Genomic DNA, 25000 nt, shown 5'->3' with positions numbered 1-25000 from the left:
GTCCTAGTTACCTATGTATTACGTCTTTCTGCATAATGAGAAAATTCAGTGGTTAGATTGCTTAGGTTACTTGGTTGCATCACCATTTGTATGACCACAAGAGAAGCAGATGTCAGTATTTCCCATGCAGACCTCCACCTGGATATATGTGAACTACTGCCCTCAGTGCTGGAGAAAGTACTGGAAGATGGACAGAGGAGTTTTAAAGTATAGGCAAGGAAGAGTCACATGGACAATGACTGCTAAAGGGGAATGTGTGGATAAGCTTAGGACAATGGGAATATTTGTGCTAAAAGGGATGAAGGGCAACGTGGAGTACTGACTTAAAGAACCAACAGAGGAAGTAGATAGGAGGTGTGAGACTATGAAATAAGTGGGAATTGACCTGGTTTGTGGTCAAGAGCTAGAATGTTAAAGGTGACTATGAAGAAGTTCTTTTTTACATGGCGGATGTTGGTGCACTGGCAGTGGTAGTATGTAGGACAAAAGAAAACATACAAGTGCAGAATGAAACAGGTGAAGGAGGGATTGTAGCACAGGAGGAGGAAGAGTAAAAACTGAGTGGACATTTGTTTTATAGATATGATGGGTCATGGATCTGCACCTGTCAATGCATCTGCGTATTCAGGTGTGCAATTATTTATATATTTTTGTGGACCTGGATCTCTCTGTCGTATATACACACACAGGTGCAGACATGAAATTCAGACTTATGGCTCCTCTCCATTATCTTTTGCTTCTTTTCTCCCCTTGCTAGGGTGTAAGGGCTGGGTGTTCAGACTGCAGACATCACATCATGCTTTTCCTTCAGTTTGGATCTTTTGCAATGCATCAGTTTGCTGTGTACATATAATAGAGCCAGTAGCTACTTAAACATAGTAAAGTTAACACTAAAGTGCATAAAGGTTTTTGGATCCAGTTGTTGATGAATATCTCAATCCCCTTATGGTCAGTAAACGTGTACTAGAAGATTTAACTTGCACTAGAACATCAGTACTAGATTTCTTTGTTCCACGCCCCCCACCCTCCACCCCACCAGTGCTACAGGTGGCATAAATGTATAACAAGCCATTGTGCAACAGGCCACCTTCAGAAAATATTTAATATCTTTTTAAGCCCTCCATATCAATTAAAGCTGTCAAGTAATTTTATGAAGCAACTATGTACTGCAATGTTTAGGTAAAATAAAAAAAAAACTGTCATAAGTCACATGCTGTAATCATTGACATTACATATATACTTTTAACTGTGAAAGGAACTTTAATAGTAGTGTCATAAAAGAATGCATATACTGTTATACTATGTTTTAGAAATGAAAAAAGTGCTCCAGTTTCAGACAGGTAAGACAGCGATTCAGGTTGTAGCCTGTTATAGGTCCCCAACTATGTCCCAAGACACTCGCTCCATGTTTCTAAGCACCCTGGAGAATATTAGGGTCCAACCTAACACTCTCATACTGAACGACTTCAACTACCCCTCCATTAACTGGGAAAACTACTCATGTACAAATACACTTGCCCAATGTTTCCTGAAATTCATTAATTTCAATGCCCTGGACAAGCTCGTTCTTACCCCCACTAGTGGTAGCAAAATCCTTGACCTGGTCATTACTAACATGGGCAACTGTTGCTCTACACCAGTAGTCAACTCCTCCCTGTTTAGATCCAACCACAAACTAATCACCTTGGAAATCCATATCCCTCCCACCCCACCCCCCACATAGGTACTACCATGAAAACTTCTCCAAAGCTAACTTTGGGGTCCTAAGAACAAACGTGGCTAACTTCACAGCACCCATGCAAATGGAGAATAGTTGCATGACTGCTGAAACATACATCAATGCACTGTACGAACATGTACACAAATGCATAGATCTCACCAAACCCAATAGAAACAAGACGCTCTCCTTCAAAAAAAGGAAGCCAATCTGGTGGTCCCCTGCCATAAACAAACTCTACAACAGAAGGAGGAAACTGATGCAGAATAATGTGAAGTCCCAAGACTGGAAAAACTCCCTTATCAGCGTCAACAAAAAGTTGAGACTCCTCATCAAATCCTCTAAAGCTAGCTATGAAAACAGAATTGCAGCAGATAGTAAAGACAACCACAGGGCCTTCTATAGTTATGTAAAGAATCTCCATGGCATTACCCAGATTTGCTCTGAGCTACTGCACAATGGTACCTTCTATACCGAGCCAACAGATATTGCCAATATACTGGCCGGCAGATTCATTGTCAACTTTACCCCTCTCACCCCCCCAAAGGACCAATCACAATACCAGTAGATTGCCAGCCACACAGTATTAATGTTGCATAGGTTAAAACAGCACTGTCCAAGGCCAAGAATACAGCTTTGTTCTACATGAACTACAGAGTGAACTGGTACCTCACTTGTGTGCCCTGTTCAATCACAGCCTCACCTCAGGCTTTGTCCCTACCAAATGGTGCACTGCTATAGTCATCCCTCTCCACAAAGGAGGCGTGACTACAGACCCTGGGAACTAAAGCCCCATTAGCCTGACACATCTGATATGCAAAGCTATGGAACACATCATCATGGACCTAATAAACAAGGATACAGGGAATCTCCAAACTCTGGATCACACACAGTTTGGTTTTGTAAAGGGTAGATCATGCCTGCTCAACTTTGTCGACGACTTTGAGTCGGCCACCAGAGCTGTGGGTGAAGGCAAGGTGGTTCAAACAGCCTACCTTGGTCTGGTCAAGGCCTTTGATACCATTCCCCACTCAGGAATCATAGAAAAACTCACTAAGCTAGGCATCAACCCCTATATCACTAGATGGGTTGCAAATTGGCTCACAGAACCCACAGTGTAAAAGTAGCTGACTCCAAGTCAGACTGCCGACCAGTCACGAGTAGAGTGGCACAGAGATCGTTCCTGGGTCCTCTCCTGTTTGGTATCAACTTCTCAGAAGTCCAGGCCAACATGAAGAGACTCTAGCTGACAAAGTTCGCAGACTATTGCAAGTTGGGAGCCATTATTAATTCCCCAAGTGATGTTGACATCCTACAGAAAGGCCTCACTGAGACCAACAACTGGTGTCAGAATCATGGCCTTAAGCTCAATGCCAAAAAATGTGTCATCATCCCCTTTGGGAAAAACCCAGTTCCCATGAACTACCACATCGATGGTGGTTCACTGAACACAGAAGGCATTATAAGAGATCTGGGAACACAGGTTGAGAGCAACCTCTCTTTTGACCACCACACTGCCACTGTGGTGAAAAACTCCTTCTATGTGGTACATTTCATTGCTAAGGGTTTTGCATCCAGGAAAAAAGAGGTCAGTGGCACAGGAAAATAATTTTTCTTGGGTGGCGAAAGCCAGGGTACCCGTGGCTAGGCTTATATAGGCCCTAGGGCCAATAGCCTAGTACCTACCTCTGAACCTACCTATGAACCTATTGTCTCCCTCTATTCTTCCCTCATTAGGCCAATCGTCGAGTACACTGCCCCATTTGGCATGTACCTTACTAGACACCTGCAACAACTGGAGAGGCCACAAAAGTACCTCACAAAGAGGATCCTAGACATTAAACACTTGTCCTACATGGACAGACTCAAACAATTCCAACTATTCTCTGTCTCATATTGCCTACTTAGAGGCAATCTCTGCTTGACTTACAAAGCCATGTCTGACCCATCTCTGTTAGAAATGTTACAGCTAAAGAAATCCCAATCCCTCTGCACCACATGCTCCAGAGACCTCATCCTCATTACCACAATCAACAGAACAAGCTGGAGGAACAAGTTCATAACACAGAGACTGCCCATGCTATGGAATAGACTTCCCATACATGTCAAGCAGTGCACCTCACTGGCCCTCTTCAAGAGAAATCTTGATGAGTGGATGGAAAATAGAAAATTCACCCTGGGGATCACTCCACTGGCTCTATTCAACAGAGGCACTGGAAACTAAGGTCAGGTGGCACAATGCCATGGTAATACTATGGGCTAGGCTTGTAAAGGCTCCAGGGCCATTAGCCTAGTACACACCTATAAACCTATGAAGTGTGTATCAAGCAAATAAAGTTTGCAAGCTAATTTGCAGCTTTACTTGCATTTATTTAATATGTAATATGTTTGAAACTGGATATTATGAGGGTCCTCTGAGTTGCCCATAGCTAATCTGTACTGTAATTGAGTGAGTAAGTGAGTATAGTATCCTGAAATGGCTCAGGGATGCATCTAAGCTGGTCCCTCCTCTGCTTTGTAGCCATTGCATTCTAGGATCAGATTTGGTTCCCACACACCCCTGACTGTAATAAAACCAATATTGGGAAATTAATGAATGCAGTTTATATTTTCCACTTAAACAGTAACCCAGAGAATAAACTGAGATATTAGACGTGTTTCTTTTCGCACTCATTTCTACAAAATGTCTCTTCTATGTATTTTGCTTAGAATCAGATTGATTTTCTGTGGATTTACTATGAATAATCAAATGTCATTTAATCAACATGTGATTAACTCCAAGGCATCTAAATCCATCAGAGATTATCGTCAAATAATTCAGCCTTCCGGGAAAGCTTAGCAGTCAAACACTAGTGAGCGCACAAATTAATGCTGATGACTACTGTTTGTGTTGTACTTACAATAGGGTCTATATTATATGTTCAAAGTTTGAAAACTTTGAACGTTAAATAATCTAATTTAAATGTTCAAAGTTTCAAACATCGAACATATAATAAAAAAAACAAACAAACGGAACTTACCTGACTAGTGTAGGCAGGGAGGCAAGCACCCCCCCATACCCCCTGCTCTTTAAATATACCAACTCCGTGACAGCACTATAGTGTGGTAAAGGGATGATTTACCTTACTGCACTGTAGTGCGGTCTCGGAGTTGGTATGTTTAAAAAGCAGGAGGTGTGGTGATGCAGGGGGGCTTGCCCCCCTGCCTACAGCCGTTAGTTTTGGGTTTGGGTTTTTTTTTGCTTTTTTTTTTTACATATGTTGGAAGTTTTATAACTTCGAATGTTTACATTCGACATTTTAATGTTTGAAGTTATAAAATTTCAAACATATGATCTAGACCCCTTGCACTATACATTTATAAACGTGTTACAAAAGTGGGCCACATGTAGCAAAATTTTCATTTACATATGTTTCACAGTTTTGTGCAAACATTTAAGACTGGCTGATTTACTTATATCTTACAGCAGTCCGGGTTTGATTACCACAGTCTCTACTTGCATACTCTGTGATCATAAGCAAGTCATTTAACCAGGCAGTTTTGTTAAGATGTGTCTGAAATGGGTCCGTGTGGATCAGTACTGTAGAACCACTTAAATTACAGACATTATTATTATTATTACTGCATGAATTAATATGATGTATCTGAAAACTGACATATGTAAGGGGCTGTTATGTTAAGGTAGACATTCCCTGAAGGCCAGGTAATAGTAAGGAATCCATTTGGGATTGCAGTATACATGCAGTTTTCTTTGTGTTATTTATGGCTTGGATTCGTAGCCATTATTGTAGTGTGCTTTATTGTGCTATGGTGTTGGCCAATGCTCACTGTTTCATAGACATCATAACACTATCCTCATGCTCGAGTGTAGTAAGGCATAATGGGCTTATTTGAATGATGCACCCCACAAATGCTAATGAGTTTTCTACTGTTGTATACTTACTGTACCTATTATTCACAATTTGATATTACATGGGACCAGCTGCATGCCATATGTCTGTGATATACAGATTTGTGCTGTGACCCCTTTCCTTCAGAAATATTGTCAGATGCTTTAGGTTACCCAGGACTTGATAGTGAGAATGGTCCTTTCTGTCTAGTGGTTCTCTAATACCTATTTTTCCTAACATTTCCCAACATTGTCCTGTGGGAACATTCCCTGTGCTACTCTATATTGCTTTGGGTGTAAGGAAACATGGAGTCCTGTGAGAATGTAAAATGTATGCTAATGATCTCCATAAGAAGTTCATCATGAAACACTAATACATAGTACTAAGGCATTGCTTACACAGCGAATCAGTACCCACACGGTTGAATTCATGACAAGTTTTTTCTATTGTCTATTCACTGTAATTTTTTGTGCTTATGAAATATGAAGTAAGCGCTTCAATTTTTTTTTTATTTTGGTTGTTGAAAATTCTCTGCATCCCCGGTCTTTTCCTCAATGTCTAACTTATTAGGTGCATTATTTCACAATTCCTTGCAATTAGGTTAGCTCTCTAGTATCTTAGACCATTTCCAAAATGTTTCCAAGTCGAGTTTCATACTTTTCATTCCACATAGAGACATATTTTTTTCCTAGGATCCTTCTACCTCTTAATTTATATAGATATTAAAAAGTATTCTTCCCATTAACAAGCCTTTTAGACCTCACAAATAACCCTCAAATGCCATAACTTTTCACAGCATTAACTATCGTTATCTGTGAAATGCTTTACAGTAAGTCTCTTTTTTACATAGATTTTGTCTTTGCCACTTACTTTTGTTATTCAAATTCTATATAATCTGTTCTAGTGTTGTGTCATTTTATAGACCACATAAGCCACACCACAAGCATAGTTTAAATTAGCATTCACCTAATGAAAGAATTCTATCAGATTTATCTGATATAACCTCATTGTGAATCCATACTATGTACCTCTAAACCTTTTAATGTAGTTGTGCACTTTCATGTAAAAAAAGACTTAATTTCTTTGTTTTGTACTCCTATTGTTAGTTTGTTGTGGAGATTAGCTTTATATTTACTAGCAAGCTGCCCGGCATTTTTTTTACCTCTCAACCTCTAAATTCAGTAATCAGTAAAATAATTCATGAGGAACGAGGAACATCAGTCATTATATAACTAATTTTCAATGATGTTTGGAAATTTAATTTTACAAGGGACATAGTGAAAAATGGAAACAGAAACCAAGAAGAGTTAAAAGGTATACCATGCTGTCTTTGATTCTACAGTCCATTCATCTATACGTGTTAAACTAGTCTGTCCAAGAAGGAATTCCACCAGTTTTCCTGTTATGTAAGTCTAACCAGCTTCTAGTTCCCATCTTTGTCCATATTACAGTTTTAAAAAGTGACCTGACATCTGTTCTCTGTTCCAAAGTGTGTCGTAATTTGGTAAAAAGATTTTAAGTAGTTTTAACTAATTCATCTTCTGATATAATTCAGAATTGTATTGACAATGATATGCAAATGAAAAAGAAACTATTTTAAAAGTACATTTAAAGACCAATATCATGACTTTATTTCAAATATTTGTTTCTAAGTTTAATAGAACTGGTACAGTTTTCATGTTCTGTTGCACTAACACTTGATGTCACGTATCTTTAAATGCTAAGTTACTACAATGCTGCATTTCATAGCAAAGTGAAAATTTGAGTTGTATTTTAATTCTTTTCTGTTTTACCTGAGTTTGTGAACTCTTGAAGTTAGTATATTTAGAGAGGAGTTTGGGGGCATAGCTCAGAGTTTGGGGTACAAGGCATGGGTCCCTTCTACAGAAATAATGAATTTTGTTTGGTTTGCAGTATTTGTTTCACAAATGATGTCTCTTGGAATATTTTGCACTGTACATGTGTATTTTACATAATTTTGAGCCCTAATATATCAAGGCATGATGCTATACTAGGGTACTATTAAAGTAAACCCATGCAATATCAATCTAATTCTAAGCAAATTTAAGAGACGATACCTTTATGAGCCAGATTTTAACAGATAATCTTTTCTAACCATGACTTACTAATAAACTTCAGCTATGTCCAAATACATTATCTTTTAGTACGGCAAGCATAATGCTAGATTCTGTGATTATGGATAATGGAAATGACTGTTAGTTTTACCACAGAGCATATATTGCCTTTCTGAAAAGTTATGCATGCAATTAATACATTATATGCTTTATACTTCTATGCTTACATGTCATGTGAAGAATTTAATGAATTTGACTGTACCTTTACTTTTTTTTGTAGAATTTAATGAATTTGACTTTACCTTTACTGTTTTTTTGTAAAATTTAATGAATTTGACTGTACCTTTACTGTTTTTTGTAGAATTTAATGAATTTGACTGCACCTTTACTGGGTTTTTTTGTAGAATTTAATGAATTTGACTGTACCTTTACTGTTTTTTTTGTAGAATTTAATGACTTTGACTATACCTTTGCTGTTTTTTTTGTAGAATTTAATGAATTTGACTGTACCTTTACTTTTTTTTTGTAGAATTTAATGAATTTGACTGCACCTTTACTGTTTTTTTGTAGAATTTAATGAATTTGACTGCACCTTTACTGTTTTTTGTAGAATTTATTGAATTTGACTGTACCTTTACTGTTTTTTTGTTTTTATCATTTTTGTTTGTATCATTTGATTCACAGGCACATCTTGTAGCTGCTTTTGAAAAAAGCCTGAGCAACATGACAGGACGGTTACAGAACTTAACCATGACAGCTGAACAAAAGGTGAGAATGCACAAGTTTGTTATATAACTGCAATATTTTAAACAGAGATCATAAAATGAGAACATGTGAAATTGGCCAAGGAAATGACATCGGTATCTGAAACTGCGATAAAATCTTCTCCAGACCCACCAATATCTTTCTGTGGCCTGAAACAATATACTGTTAAGTCTTAATTTGGTATTTTTGAATGGTTGTATGTTCTTATAATTTTTTTAATATTTTGAGGTTTGAGACAGGTTTCATTAATGGACTGCAATGTTTCCTCTCTTTCCCCGAATAAGAAGCAACATTCCAGGTTTCACTAATGTACTGGAATAATGCTCCTGGTACAGGGTGAAAAACTATGTAAATTACAGGCTATTTAGTGGATAAAACTCATTGCAAGAATAGTTTTGACTAATGTTGACAAGAAAGGCAGATGACAGATTTTTTATACAGGTAACTACTATTTAATTTGAAGTATCACTTAATTTGCAATGACTAGAGTCTAAAATAATGAATTCAGCTTTACAGCGCACTTGTGTTTTATAGGCTGTGTTGTTGTTTAATTGTTTAAATTTTATTTTCATTTATTTGGCCTGGGACCCTTCCATTTAGAATCTTCATATCCTCCATGTATCTGTTGGTGTTTTTGCTGGGTGCTCCAGTTTTCAAACACATCCCAAAGGTGCACCATATTTAAACAGGCGATTGTCTGCATTGCCCATAGGTGTGCATGCCACATGGGAGCAATTGTGTGTGTTATACATCCCATCCTGCAGTGGAATGGCATTCAATCTAACATAACTTTATTGGCCTTGTAACAGTAAGCACTTACATAGGCTCCTACTCCCCTGTGAGTCTGAGCTGCATTACACAGATCTTTGGAAATGAATGCATATTTATTAAAAGTTTATACATTAATTTATTTATTTACATTTGTTTACTGAGAAATTCTGACTGGACACAGGTCCTTTTTCAGCGGAGACCCAGGGAGAAATGCTCCACAGAAAGACAGGTAGATGGGAAAACAATAACAATAAAGGTATGTATACAGTAGAAATAATCATGACATGGAGTAATGCAGGAGCAAAATTGGTACAATTGAGTAGTAAGCTCTAATTATAAACATTGAGAAATAAGAACTAAAACACAGTGCTACAAATTTTCTAGACAGTGACTAAATAATAATAATAGACTAAAAGATAACTAAATCCTGGAAGGATTAACAAGCAGTGAGTAATCTTCAGTTCAGTTTTATAGTGATACAGAGGATACTCTATCTAAATCTGGGCGAGAAGGGTTGAAGGGGGGGGGTTATTAGTCAGGGTTTGAACAAAGACAAAGCCAGTGAGAAATTAGGTGAGATTTAAGTGCAGTCTTGAAAAGACTGCAGGAAGGAAGGGTAGTTATGGCAATGGGAAGGTTGTTCCAGATCTTGGATATAGCTCAGGAAAAAAGTGCTTCACCTGCTGAGTTTTTGGCTTTGGGTGACCTGGAGTAGATTTTTGTTGCAGGAGTGTAGTGGTCTAGAAGAGTGGTAGGGCTTGAGAATTGTATGGAGCAATGGGATACAGAGAGGGTGGTTTACTAGTTTATGAGCAAAGGGGAGTTGAGTCTGGTGTAGGAGTTGTGGGAGTTCAAGCCAGTCAAGGTTTCTAAGGGAGACGCAGTGGTGACTGGGGTAGGAGACACCAGTGGCAAATTTTGCGATTTTATTGTAGCAGGCTTCGATTTTGTGTAGGTTCGACTGTCTAAGATTAGTAAGTATGGGTGACGCATAGAGTAGGGTGGAGATTAGTTGCGAATTGTCGATAGAGATTCTTGCTGATTTGGTGAGGTATTGGTGGCTTATATATAAGGCACCCATTTTTTGTGAACTTTTTCATTGTTAGTGATATGTGGGTGTCAAATTTGAGATTATTCTATCAGTACACCAAGTAGTTTTGTGTGGGCAGTTGGTGAAATGGAGGTATTATCCTTGGCTTGAATAGTGAAATGTGGGGTGTTTGGAGTAGAATTGGAGGATTGGAAAATGAGGAGTTTGGTTTTATTTGGATTGAGGAGAAGCTGGGCATTAGATAGCCAGCTTTCAACTGAAGAGAAAGATTCTTGGGTGATCTGTTGGAGTTCTGTTAAGAGTTGGGGCTAAGCAGATGAGGGTGGAATCATCTGCATACTGTATGAGGGAGGAATGTTTGGTGGCAGTGCGCAGGTTGTTGGTGAAAAGGGAGAAAAGTAGGGGGCCAAGGATGGAGCCTTGGGGAACCCCGAGAGTAACAGGGAGGTGAGGGGGGATAGCTTGTTGTCCCAGATGACTGATTGCTGGTGGCCTTGTAGATAGCTGTGGAACCAGTTTGTGGCTGGTGTGGAGAAAGAGAGGTCAGACAGAGCAGAGAGTAGTAGATTGTGTGACACAATATCAAAGGCTTTAGATAGATCCAGAAATACAGCAGAGGAGAGGAGAGGAGGCCATTGTTTTTATGATGGAGGATAGTGTTGGTGAAGGAGAGGAGAGCAGTTGTTGTTCTGTGGTCTGGTCTGACACCATGCTGGGTACTGGAGAGGAGGTTATTGGACCTGTGAGTTGATGCATTTTTCGAGTATCTTGGAGATGGGGGAGAGGATGGCAATGGGACGGTAGTTGGAGAGGTCAGATGAGGAGCCACATTTGTGGAGGGGAATGATGTGTGATATTTTCCATAGCATGGGTACAATGGATTCAGATATGGAGCAGTTGATTAATATGGAAATAGGATAAGCTAGGACATCAGCTGCCATCTTTAGGTATTCAGAGGGCAGGTAGTCTACTGCTAGTTTTGTGGGTTTTAGTTTTGTCATGAATCTTTTTATGTAGGAGGTGGGTACTGTGGAGAGAAAGAAGGTAGGAAGGGGTGGTTTTGGGTTGGGTGAGGAGGGAATTAGTGTAGGGAAGTGTTTTTTTGTTAGGGATAGAACGGATTCTGTGAAGTGTTTATTGAAGGAATCAGCAATGCTACTGATGGAGAGAGGGGTGGTTGGTAGGCGGGGTGCTTACTTTTCCTGGGCAGAGTACAGAGTTAACAGTGAACCAAAATTGCTTGGGGTTGTTTTGGGAGGAGTTTAGGGAAGACTGATAGAAAAGGGCTTTGTCTGCTTTTACTTGCTTTTTAACCTTGTTATGTAGTTCAAAGAAAAGTTGCCTGTCTAAGGGGTTTTAATTATGCACCGGAGTTCCCATGTTTTATCCCTGGTTTTCATAAGGCCCCTGGTGGATTTTGTAGCCAGGGGGAGCTCTTAGTTCTGATTCTAGTGTTTCTCAGGGGGGCATGGGAGTTAAGGATGTAGAGGTAGGTACTGTTAAAGTAATGGACTGCTTCATCTAGGTTGAGGTACTTTAGAGGTGACCAGTTTACTTTCTGGAGGGAGGAGGTGAAAGAGTTGGGCTTAAAATTAGCTTTGTTGTGAATAAGTCTGTGGGTAATGGATTTGTAATCATTAATGTGATTTTTTAGTAGGAAGGATAGGGAGTGATCACTGAGGGAGTCAGGTAAACAGCCTGCTAGGTAGGTGTGGGGGGCTTTGTTACCTAAGACCCAGTCAAGGATGGTGTGGTTATTGGGGTTTTTATTGATCCTAGTGGGAGGTTGTATTAGCTGAGAGAAACCATGGAGATTTAGGTGGAAGGCTGGGTGGTTGCTATTGCAGGATAGCCAATTGATGTTAAAGTCCCCAAGGATGATACTTTCTTGGGATAGGAAGAGATTGGCCAGTCTAGCAGGTTTTCAAGGGGAGGTATATTTTGGCCTGGTGGGAAATAGCACCCAACAATGTTGATTGATTTTTTAGGATTTAATTTGATGGTGGTATAAAGTATTTCTTCCTTGTCAAACTGTGGAGCTAATTTAGTGAGAATTTGGATATTGAGGTGGTGTTTGTACAACAGTGCCACACCTCCTTTTCTGGATAGTCTGTCCTTACGGAGGATGTTGTATCCAGGTGGGAGTATCTCCTCGCTTTTGATGTGAGGTTTGAGCCACGATTCAGTTAGGATAAGGATGTCAGGGGAGTAGAGGCTTATGTAGGCATGGGGGTCCTGGATTTTATTAGAGATGCTTTTAATGTTAAGAGACATAGTGAGGGGGTCATTTAGGTTTTTGTTGCTTGTGATTTGGGTGATGGGGGAGTTAGTTGGAAGGGGGTTTGTTGAGATGTTGGTGATTGTGGGGCCATGGTTGGGGTGCACATCTCCACTGAGAGCAAGTTTAGAGAGAGTGTTGAGAATATGTTGTATATATGCAGTAAAAAATGTGTTGTATTTTATGGATATTTTGTGTTCAAATGTGGTGGGGGGTTGGTAATTGAGTAGTTGTACTGGGAGGAGATAGTTTGTGGTTGGGGTAATGAAATTATACAGTGAGTGTTTGAGGGGAGTTGATGAGAGAGTGCAGTGGAAATGGTTGGGGGTTATGATTGTACTGTTTGGTAGAATGTAATATAGGCTAGAATAGTGCAAGTGAGGATTATAACAGTATTACCTAGTGGCATGGTTGCTATGGGTTAGGATGGCAGTTAAGCAGAGAGGTGGGGAGTATCAGCAGTAAGGCTTAATTGAGGAGTGGAACTCAAATTGAGTCTTAAAATAGCCCAGAATGGTTATTACAACACCAAAAATTCCCAAAACCCCAAAGCTGTTGTTTATGTTTTGAAATCAAGAAAACCACAAACGTGGAAAAGCTTTGGCCATCAATAGGAAAAGTATAAAAAATATAAACAAACAATCACATCGTTAATGTTTAGAGAGGTATATGTATTTTTTAACGAGAAGTGGTTTGAGGCAATGATATGAGATTGTAAAAACTAAAAGAAATTTCTGGCTCTCCTACTTTAATGCACCAGAAATCTTCATGTGCAGTGCTGAGATAAGCTCTCGCAGGTCAGCACTGTTTGGAGGCTGCAACAGACTGGTTATACAGGTTATTGACCAGCAGAGGGCAGTAAATGCACACATCTTACATAGAGTCACAGGGTACTTGCACTTGGCACTAGAATGTTTTTTGAGAGCCAGTGCTGGCCAAATATACATCTATCCATAACTAGCCCTTTCAACTAAATGTAGATCTCAGGATGGCACTGGTATCTGGCATTTCATCATTTAGTACTTTTTATTTGTATATTTAGTTCTGTATCTTTGTTATTAAATATGCAGATCAAAAGCATGCACATACATTTTACTTAAGCAAAGTAAGCAAAAGTTGGTGGGAAAAGGAGTATGCCAAATTTGATATCTATCTTCTTCTTTGACATTTTTATGTTTGGGGGAGCAGGGTGACATATTAATTATTGTGTATATGGCATCACATTAGGTTTTAGCAGTCAAAGGGAGGGTTTTACAGACAGAGAGGCCTTTGTACTGTAACTTTCAATATAAAAGTATTTTTTTCTGAGACTCCTTGTAGTTTTGTGTGATATTTGTATTTAGTGACATAGTTCTCAAATGGTGAGTATAGTCTCAGTGGGAGGATCAGCCCTGTTTAAGGGGAGGTCCAAACAAGTCTAAAAATGTTGCATATTAAACAAAAAAAAAAAACTTCTATTCAGCGTTTATTTATGTGCAACCAGACTAAATCTGCTGCAAATTAATAGCTTATGAAGACTGTACTAAGCCAAATCTTGAGTATTGCAACTCTGAATGCTTGTTATTTGTGAAAAGTTTGTTTCTGTACAGTGCTGTATATGTATTTGTACCTGTGGGGATACTCTGAATATCCTGCTGTCTAGGGGAGACTTAGGAAATTTGGGGGGTTTGAGAGGGATGCCCTAGTGGCACAGACTGAGCTCCTAAGCTGCAGTGTATTCTAGTCACATTGTAACATGCAGTTGTCCCACATAGTTTTTGGTATGCATATGCAAATTAAATTGTCAATACCAAAACACAAAAAAAATATCTGAAAGTCTAAATGTGATTGGTGACAAGTAACAAAATTACTGAGAACATAGAATTTAGGGTATACAAATACAGGCGGTTAGCTTCAACACCTGTATCTGTTCTTTAATAAGTTGTGTTTAAAAGTAGCCTCTTCCCCAGGTACTACGGTGAATTGGAACGTATGCATAGCTACTGCATTGTAAAAAATGATTATATTGATGGACAAAACTATTCATGCCACTTGCATGCTAGTGCTAATTGTGACACTTTTTCATTTTGGAGTACAAGAGAAAATATGTAAAGAAAGGACAGTATTGTTAAATGCCAACATCACTTTGAATGAGTGAGACAAATAGATGCAAGCTCTGTATGTTACAAGAACACGCACATGCACACATAAATGCAAACATATTTAGATAGATAGCACATGCAGCATTGATGGCAGATGCTGACTCATGAGCTGTAAAGATAGGATATCCATTTTTGGTACTAGGTACAGGCTCATTAGATATTTGGATAGTATATACATTACTGATAACAGGTACTGTCTCATAAGATATGTACTATACATTACTGATAACAGGTACTGTCTCATAAGATATGTACATAGTATATACATTACTGATAACAGGTACTGTCTCATAAGATATGTGCAAAGTATATACATTACTGATAACAGGTACTGTCTCATAAGATATGTACTATACATTACTGATAACAGGTACTGTCTCATAAGATATGTACTATACATTACTGATAACAGGTACTGTCTCATAAGATATGTACATAGTATATACATTACTGATAACAGGTACTGTCTCATAAGATATGTGCAAAGTATATATATTACTGATAACAGGTACTGTCTCATAAGATATGTACTATACATTACTGATAACAGGTACTGTCTCATAAGATATGTACATAGTATATACATTACTGATAACAGGTACTGTCTCATAAGATATGTGCAAAGTATATACATTACTGATAACAGGTACTGTCTCATAAGATATGTACTATACATTACTGATAACAGGTACTGTCTCATAAGATATGTACATAGTATATACATTACTGATAACAGGTACTGTCTCATAAGATATGTGCAAAGTATATACATTACTGATAACAGGTACTGTCTCATAAGATATGTACTATACATTACTGATAACAGGTACTGTCTCATAAGATATGTACTATACATTACTGATAACAGGTACTGTCTCATAAGATATGTACATAGTATATACATTACTGATAACAGGTACTGTCTCATAAGATATGTGCATAGTATATACATTACTGATAACAGGTACTATCTGATAAGATATGTACATCGTATATACATTACTGATAATAGGTGCTGCCTCATTAGATATGTGCATAGTATATACATTACTGATAACAGGCACTGTCTCATATGTACTATACATTACTGATAATAGGTACTGCCTCATTAGATATGTGCATAGTATATACATTACTGATAACAGGCACTGTCTCATATGTACTATACATTACTGATAATAGGTACTGCCTCATTAGATATGTGCATAGTATATACATTACTGATAACAGGTACTGTCTCATAAGATATGTACATAGTATATACATTACTGATAACAGGTACTGTCTCATAAGATATGTGCATAGTATATACATTACTGATAACAGGTACTATCTGATAAGAGATGTACATCGTATATACATTACTGATAACAGGTACTATCTGATAAGAGATGTACATCGTATATACATTACTGATAACAGGTAGTATCTGATAAGATATGTACATCGTATATACATTACTGATAACAGGTACTGTCTCATAAGATATGTACTATACATTACTGATAACAGGTACTGTCTCATATGTACTATACATTACTGATAATAGGTGCTGCCTCATTAGATATGTACATAGTATATACATTACTGATAACAGGTACTGTCTCATAAGATATGTACATAGTATATACATTACTGATAACAGGTACTGTCTCATATGTACTATACATTACTGATAACAGGTACTGTCTCATATGTACTATACATTACTGATAATAGGTGCTGCCTCATTAGATATGTGCATAGTATATACATTACTGATAACAGGTACTGCCTCATAAGATATGTACATAGTATATACATTACTGATAACAGGTACTGTCTCATATGTACTATACATTACTGATAATAGGTGCTGCCTCATTAGATATGTACATAGTATATACATTACTGATAACAGGTACTGTCTCATAAGATATGTACATAGTATATACATTACTGATAACAGGTACTGTCTCATATGTACTATACATTACTGATAATAGGTGCTGCCTCATTAGATATGTGCATAGTATATACATTACTGATAACAGGTACTGTCTCATAAGATATGTACATAGTATATACATTACTGATAACAGGTACTGTCTCATATGTACTATACATTACTGATAATAGGTGCTGCCTCATTAGATATGTGCATAGTATATACATTACTGATAACAGGTACTGTCTCATAAGATATGTGCATAGTATATACATTACTGATAACAGGTACTATCTGATAAGAGATGTACATCGTATATACATTACTGATAACAGGTACTATCTGATAAGAGATGTACATCGTATATACATTACTGATAACAGGTACTATCTGATAAGATATGTACATCGTATATACATTACTGATAACAGGTACTGTCTCATAAGATATGTACTATACATTACTGATAACAGGTACTGTCTCATAAGATATGTACATAGTATATACATTACTGATAACAGGTACTGTCTCATAAGATATGTGCATAGTATATACATTACTGATAACAGGTACTATCTGATAAGAGATGTACATCGTATATACATTACTGATAACAGGTACTATCTGATAAGAGATGTACATCGTATATACATTACTGATAACAGGTAGTATCTGATAAGATATGTACATCGATATACATTACTGATAACAGGTACTGTCTCATAAGATATGTACTATACATTACTGATAACAGGTACTGTCTCATAAGATATGTGCATAGTATATACATTACTGATAACAGGTACTGTCTCATAAGATATGTATTATACATTACTGATAACAGGTACTGTCTCATAAGATATGTACATAGTATATACATTACTGATAACAGGTACTGTCTCATATGTACTATACATTACTGATAATAGGTACTGCCTCATAAGATATGTACATAGTATATACATTACTGATAACAGGTACTGTCTCATAAGATATGTACATAGTATATACATTACTGATAACAGGCACTGTCTCATATGTACTATACATTACTGATAATAGGTGCTGCCTCATTAGATATGTGCATAGTATATACATTACTGATAACAGGTACTGCCTCATAAGATATGTACATAGTATATACATTACTGATAACAGGTACTGTCTCATATGTACTATACATTACTGATAATAGGTACTGCCTCATAAGATATGTACATAGTATATACATTACTGATAACAGGCACTGTCTCATATGTACTATACATTACTGATAATAGGTGCTGCCTCATTAGATATGTGCATAGTATATACATTACTGATAACAGGTACTGTCTCATAAGATATGTACTATACATTACTGATAACAGGTACTGCCTCATAAGATATGTACATAGTATATACATTACTGATAACAGGTACTATCTGATAAGAGATGTACATCGTATATACATTACTGATAACAGGTACTATCTGATAAGAGATGTACATCGTATATACATTACTGATAACAGGTAGTATCTGATAAGATATGTACATCGTATATACATTACTGATAACAGGTACTGTCTCATAAGATATGTACTATACATTACTGATAACAGGTACTGTCTCATATGTACTATACATTACTGATAATAGGTGCTGCCTCATTAGATATGTACATAGTATATACATTACTGATAACAGGTACTGTCTCATAAGATATGTACATAGTATATACATTACTGATAACAGGTACTGTCTCATATGTACTATACATTACTGATAACAGGTACTGTCTCATAAGATATGTACTATACATTACTGATAATAGGTGCTGCCTCATTAGATATGTGCATAGTATATACATTACTGATAACAGGTACTGTCTCATAAGATATGTACATAGTATATACATTACTGATAACAGGTACTGTCTCATATGTACTATACATTACTGATAATAGGTGCTGCCTCATTAGATATGTACATAGTATATACATTACTGATAACAGGTACTGTCTCATAAGATATGTACATAGTATATACATTACTGATAACAGGTACTGTCTCATATGTACTATACATTACTGATAATAGGTGCTGCCTCATTAGATATGTGCATAGTATATACATTACTGATAACAGGTACTGTCTCATAAGATATGTGCATAGTATATACATTACTGATAACAGGTACTGTCTCATATGTACTATACATTACTGATAATAGGTGCTGCCTCATTAGATATGTGCATAGTATATACATTACTGATAACAGGTACTGTCTCATAAGATATGTGCATAGTATATACATTACTGATAACAGGTACTATCTGATAAGAGATGTACATCGTATATACATTACTGATAACAGGTACTATCTGATAAGAGATGTACATCGTATATACATTACTGATAACAGGTAGTATCTGATAAGATATGTACATCGTATATACATTACTGATAACAGGTACTGTCTCATAAGATATGTACTATACATTACTGATAACAGGTACTGTCTCATAAGATATGTACATAGTATATACATTACTGATAACAGGTACTGTCTCATAAGATATGTGCATAGTATATACATTACTGATAACAGGTACTATCTGATAAGAGATGTACATCGTATATACATTACTGATAACAGGTACTATCTGATAAGAGATGTACATCGTATATACATTACTGATAACAGGTAGTATCTGATAAGATATGTACATCGTATATACATTACTGATAACAGGTACTGTCTCATAAGATATGTACTATACATTACTGATAACAGGTACTGTCTCATAAGATATGTGCATAGTATATACATTACTGATAACAGGTACTGTCTCATAAGATATGTATTATACATTACTGATAACAGGTACTGTCTCATAAGATATGTACATAGTATATACATTACTGATAACAGGTACTGTCTCATATGTACTATACATTACTGATAATAGGTACTGCCTCATAAGATATGTACATAGTATATACATTACTGATAACAGGTACTGTCTCATAAGATATGTACATAGTATATACATTACTGATAACAGGTACTGTCTCATATGTACTATACATTACTGATAATAGGTGCTGCCTCATTAGATATGTGCATAGTATATACATTACTGATAACAGGTACTGCCTCATAAGATATGTACATAGTATATACATTACTGATAACAGGTACTGTCTCATATGTACTATACATTACTGATAATAGGTACTGCCTCATAAGATATGTACATAGTATATACATTACTGATAACAGGCACTGTCTCATATGTACTATACATTACTGATAATAGGTGCTGCCTCATTAGATATGTGCATAGTATATACATTACTGATAACAGGTACTGTCTCATAAGATATGTACTATACATTACTGATAACAGGTACTGCCTCATAAGATATGTACATAGTATATACATTACTGATAACAGGTACTGTCTCATATGTACTATACATTACTGATAATAGGTGCTGCCTCATTAGATATGTGCATAGTATATACATTACTGATAACAGGTACTGTCTCATAAGATATGTACATAGTATATACATTACTGATAACAGGTACTGTCTCATATGTACTATACATTACTGATAATAGGTGCTGCCTCATTAGATATGTGCATAGTATATACATTACTGATAACAGGTACTGTCTCATAAGATATGTGCATAGTATATACATTACTGATAACAGGTACTATCTGATAAGAGATGTACATCGATATACATTACTGATAACAGGTACTATCTGATAAGAGATGTACATCGATATACATTACTGATAACAGGTACTATCTGATAAGATATGTACATCGATATACATTACTGATAACAGGTACTGTCTCATAAGATATGTACTATACATTACTGATAACAGGTACTGTCTCATAAGATATGTACATAGTATATACATTACTGATAACAGGTACTGTCTCATAAGATATGTGCATAGTATATACATTACTGATAACAGGTACTATCTGATAAGAGATGTACATCGTATATACATTACTGATAACAGGTACTATCTGATAAGAGATGTACATCGTATATACATTACTGATAACAGGTAGTATCTGATAAGATATGTACATCGTATATACATTACTGATAACAGGTACTGTCTCATAAGATATGTACTATACATTACTGATAACAGGTACTGTCTCATAAGATATGTGCATAGTATATACATTACTGATAACAGGTACTGTCTCATAAGATATGTGCAAAGTATATACATTACTGATAACAGGTACTGTCTCATAAGATATGTACATAGTATATACATTACTGATAACAGGTACTGTCTCATATGTACTATACATTACTGATAATAGGTACTGCCTCATAAGATATGTACATAGTATATACATTACTGATAACAGGTACTGTCTCATATGTACTATACATTACTGATAACAGGTACTGTCTCATAAGATATGTGCATAGTATATACATTACTGATAACAGGTACTGTCTCATAAGATATGTACATAGTATATACATTACTGATAACAGGTACTGTCTCATATGTACTATACATTACTGATAACAGGTACTGTCTCATTAGATATGTGCATAGTATATACATTACTGATAACAGGTACTGTCTCATATGTACTATACATTACTGATAATAGGTGCTGCCTCATTAGATATGTACATAGTATATACATTACTGATAACAGGTACTGTCTCATATGTACTATACATTACTGATAACAGGTACTGTCTCATAAGATATGTACATAGTATATACATTACTGATAACAGGCACTGTCTCATATGTACTATACATTACTGATAATAGGTGCTGCCTCATTAGATATGTGCATAGTATATACATTACTGATAACAGGTACTGTCTCATAAGATATGTACTATACATTACTGATAACAGGTACTGTCTCATAAGATATGTACATAGTATATACATTACTGATAACAGGTACTGTCTCATATGTACTATACATTACTGATAATAGGTACTGCCTCATAAGATATGTACATAGTATATACATTACTGATAACAGGTACTGTCTCATAAGATATGTACATAGTATATACATTACTGATAACAGGTACTGTCTCATATGTACTATACATTACTGATAATAGGTGCTGCCTCATTAGATATGTGCATAGTATATACATTACTGATAACAGGTACTGTCTCATAAGATATGTACATAGTATATACATTACTGATAACAGGTACTGTCTCATAAGATATGTGCATAGTATATACATTACTGATAACAGGTACTATCTGATAAGATATGTACATCGTATATACATTACTGATAACAGGTACTGTCTCATATGTACTATACATTACTGATAACAGGTACTGTCTCATATGTACTATACATTACTGATAACAGGTACTGTCTCATAAGATATGTGCATAGTATATACATTACTGATAACAGGTACTGTCTCATAAGATATGTACATAGTATATACATTACTGATAACAGGTACTGTCTCATATGTACTATACATTACTGATAACAGGTACTGTCTCATTAGATATGTGCATAGTATATACATTACTGATAACAGGTACTGTCTCATAAGATATGTGCATAGTATATACATTACTGATAACAGGTACTGTCTCATAAGATATGTACATAGTATATACATTACTGATAACAGGTACTGTCTCATATGTACTATACATTACTGATAACAGGTACTGTCTCATTAGATATGTGCATAGTATATACATTACTGATAACAGGTACTGTCTCATATGTACTATACATTACTGATAATAGGTGCTGCCTCATTAGATATGTGCATAGTATATACATTACTGATAACAGGTACTGTCTCATAAGATATGTGCATAGTATATACATTACTGATAACAGGTACTGTCTCATATGTACTATACATTACTGATAATAGGTACTGCCTCATAAGATATGTACATAGTATATACATTACTGATAACAGGTACTGTCTCATAAGATATGTACATAGTATATACATTACTGATAACAGGTACTGTCTCATATGTACTATACATTACTGATAACAGGTACTGTCTCATATGTACTATACATTACTGATAATAGGTGCTGCCTCATTAGATATGTGCATAGTATATACATTACTGATAACAGGTACTGTCTCATAAGATATGTACTATACATTACTGATAACAGGTACTGCCTCATAAGATATGTACATAGTATATACATTACTGATAACAGGTACTGTCTCATATGTACTATACATTACTGATAATAGGTGCTGCCTCATTAGATATGTGCATAGTATATACATTACTGATAACAGGTACTGTCTCATAAGATATGTACATAGTATATACATTACTGATAACAGGTACTGTCTCATATGTACTATACATTACTGATAATAGGTGCTGCCTCATTAGATATGTGCATAGTATATACATTACTGATAACAGGTACTGTCTCATAAGATATGTACATAGTATATACATTACTGATAACAGGCACTGTCTCATAAGATATGTACATAGTATATACATTACTGATAACAGGTACTGTCTCATATGTACTATACATTACTGATAACAGGTACTGTCTCATAAGATATGTACATAGTATATACATTACTGATAACAGGTACTGTCTCATATGTACTATACATTACTGATAATAGGTACTGCCTCATAAGATATGTACATAGTATATACATTACTGATAACAGGTACTGTCTCATATGTACTATACATTACTGATAATAGGTGCTGCCTCATTAGATATGTGCATAGTATATACATTACTGATAACAGGTTCTGTCTCATAAGATATGTATTATACATTACTGATAACAGGTACTGTCTCATAAGATATGTACATAGTATATACATTACTGATAACAGGTACTGTCTCATATGTACTATACATTACTGATAATAGGTACTGCCTCATAAGATATGTACATAGTATATACATTACTGATAACAGGTACTGTCTCATAAGATATGTACATAGTATATACATTACTGATAACAGGCACTGTCTCATATGTACTATACATTACTGATAATAGGTGCTGCCTCATTAGATATGTGCATAGTATATACATTACTGATAACAGGTACTGTCTCATAAGATATGTACTATACATTACTGATAACAGGTACTGTCTCATAAGATATGTACATAGTATATACATTACTGATAACAGGTACTGTCTCATATGTACTATACATTACTGATAATAGGTACTGCCTCATAAGATATGTACATAGTATATACATTACTGATAACAGGTACTGTCTCATATGTACTATACATTACTGATAATAGGTGCTGCCTCATTAGATATGTGCATAGTATATACATTACTGATAACAGGTACTGCCTCATAAGATATGTACATAGTATATACATTACTGATAACAGGTACTGTCTCATATGTACTATACATTACTGATAACAGGTACTGTCTCATAAGATATGTACATAGTATATACATTACTGATAACAGGCACTGTCTCATATGTACTATACATTACTGATAATAGGTACTGCCTCATAAGATATGTACATAGTATACACATTACTGATAATAGGTGCTGGTTCATTAGATATTTATAGAGATAGTATATGTATTACTAATTATAGGTATTGTCTCATAGGACATGTAGATAGTATGTACATTACTGATAACAGGTACTGGTTAATTAGATATATATGTAGGTAGTATATGTATTACTGATATTAGTACCCGCTAATAAAATATTTATTTGCATTACTGATAATAGCCGCTGCCTCATAAGATATGTAGATAGTATATATGTATACACACACACACACACACACACACATATATATATATATATATATATATATATATATATATATATATATATATAGCTGCATTAATGATAAAAGGTACTGCCTAATTTGATGTTTGGATAGTATATTCACTACTGGTAAATGGTGCTCACTCATGAATTATATAGGTACTACATGTAATAAGTACTGGCTCATAAGTTATACAGATATAGTATATGCAGTTCTGATAATAGATGCTGTCCCATATGTTATACACTTATCTCAGGAAATACTGATAATAGGTACTGTCTTGTAAGTTATATAGACAAAATATTTACTACTAATAATCGACAAGTGTTTCATAAGGTATATAGAGAGCATATGTAATACAACAACAGATAGAATTTCATAAGATATTTAGAAAGTGCATACAACACTAGTAATAGATACTTGCTCATAATGTCACTTTCACTTTTTTCCTAAAATAACAGCAGTGTTTTTCTAAATAACATGTTCTTTTAGTGAGCCAAAAGACTGCTGTCTGCAAATTCAAGGCAGCTGATTAAAAGCTCTTTTCATTTTA

The 25000-nt window shown here is 35.7% G+C and overlaps 1 protein-coding gene across 5 annotated transcripts in view; it reads left to right on the top strand.

Annotated features, from left to right (window-relative positions):
* NAV3 (neuron navigator 3) overlaps positions 1 to 25000 on the top strand; it is a 1719037-nt gene that overhangs the window by 1540897 nt on the left and 153140 nt on the right. For all 5 annotated transcript variants that reach the window (XM_044088077.1, XM_044088075.1, XM_044088074.1 and 2 more), the window contains one exon: positions 8367 to 8450. In XM_044088077.1, the coding sequence (XP_043944012.1) occupies positions 8367 to 8450 (84 nt within the window). The remainder of the gene's footprint in view (positions 1 to 8366; positions 8451 to 25000) is intronic.

Source organism: Protopterus annectens, chromosome 11.part0, assembly GCF_019279795.1.
Source record: "Protopterus annectens isolate FY-2018-M chromosome 11.part0, PAN1.0, whole genome shotgun sequence".
NCBI lineage: Eukaryota > Metazoa > Chordata > Ceratodontiformes > Protopteridae > Protopterus > Protopterus annectens.
Note: the sequence above shows the minus strand (reverse complement) of the source record. Positions and strands in the feature narration are given on the sequence as shown.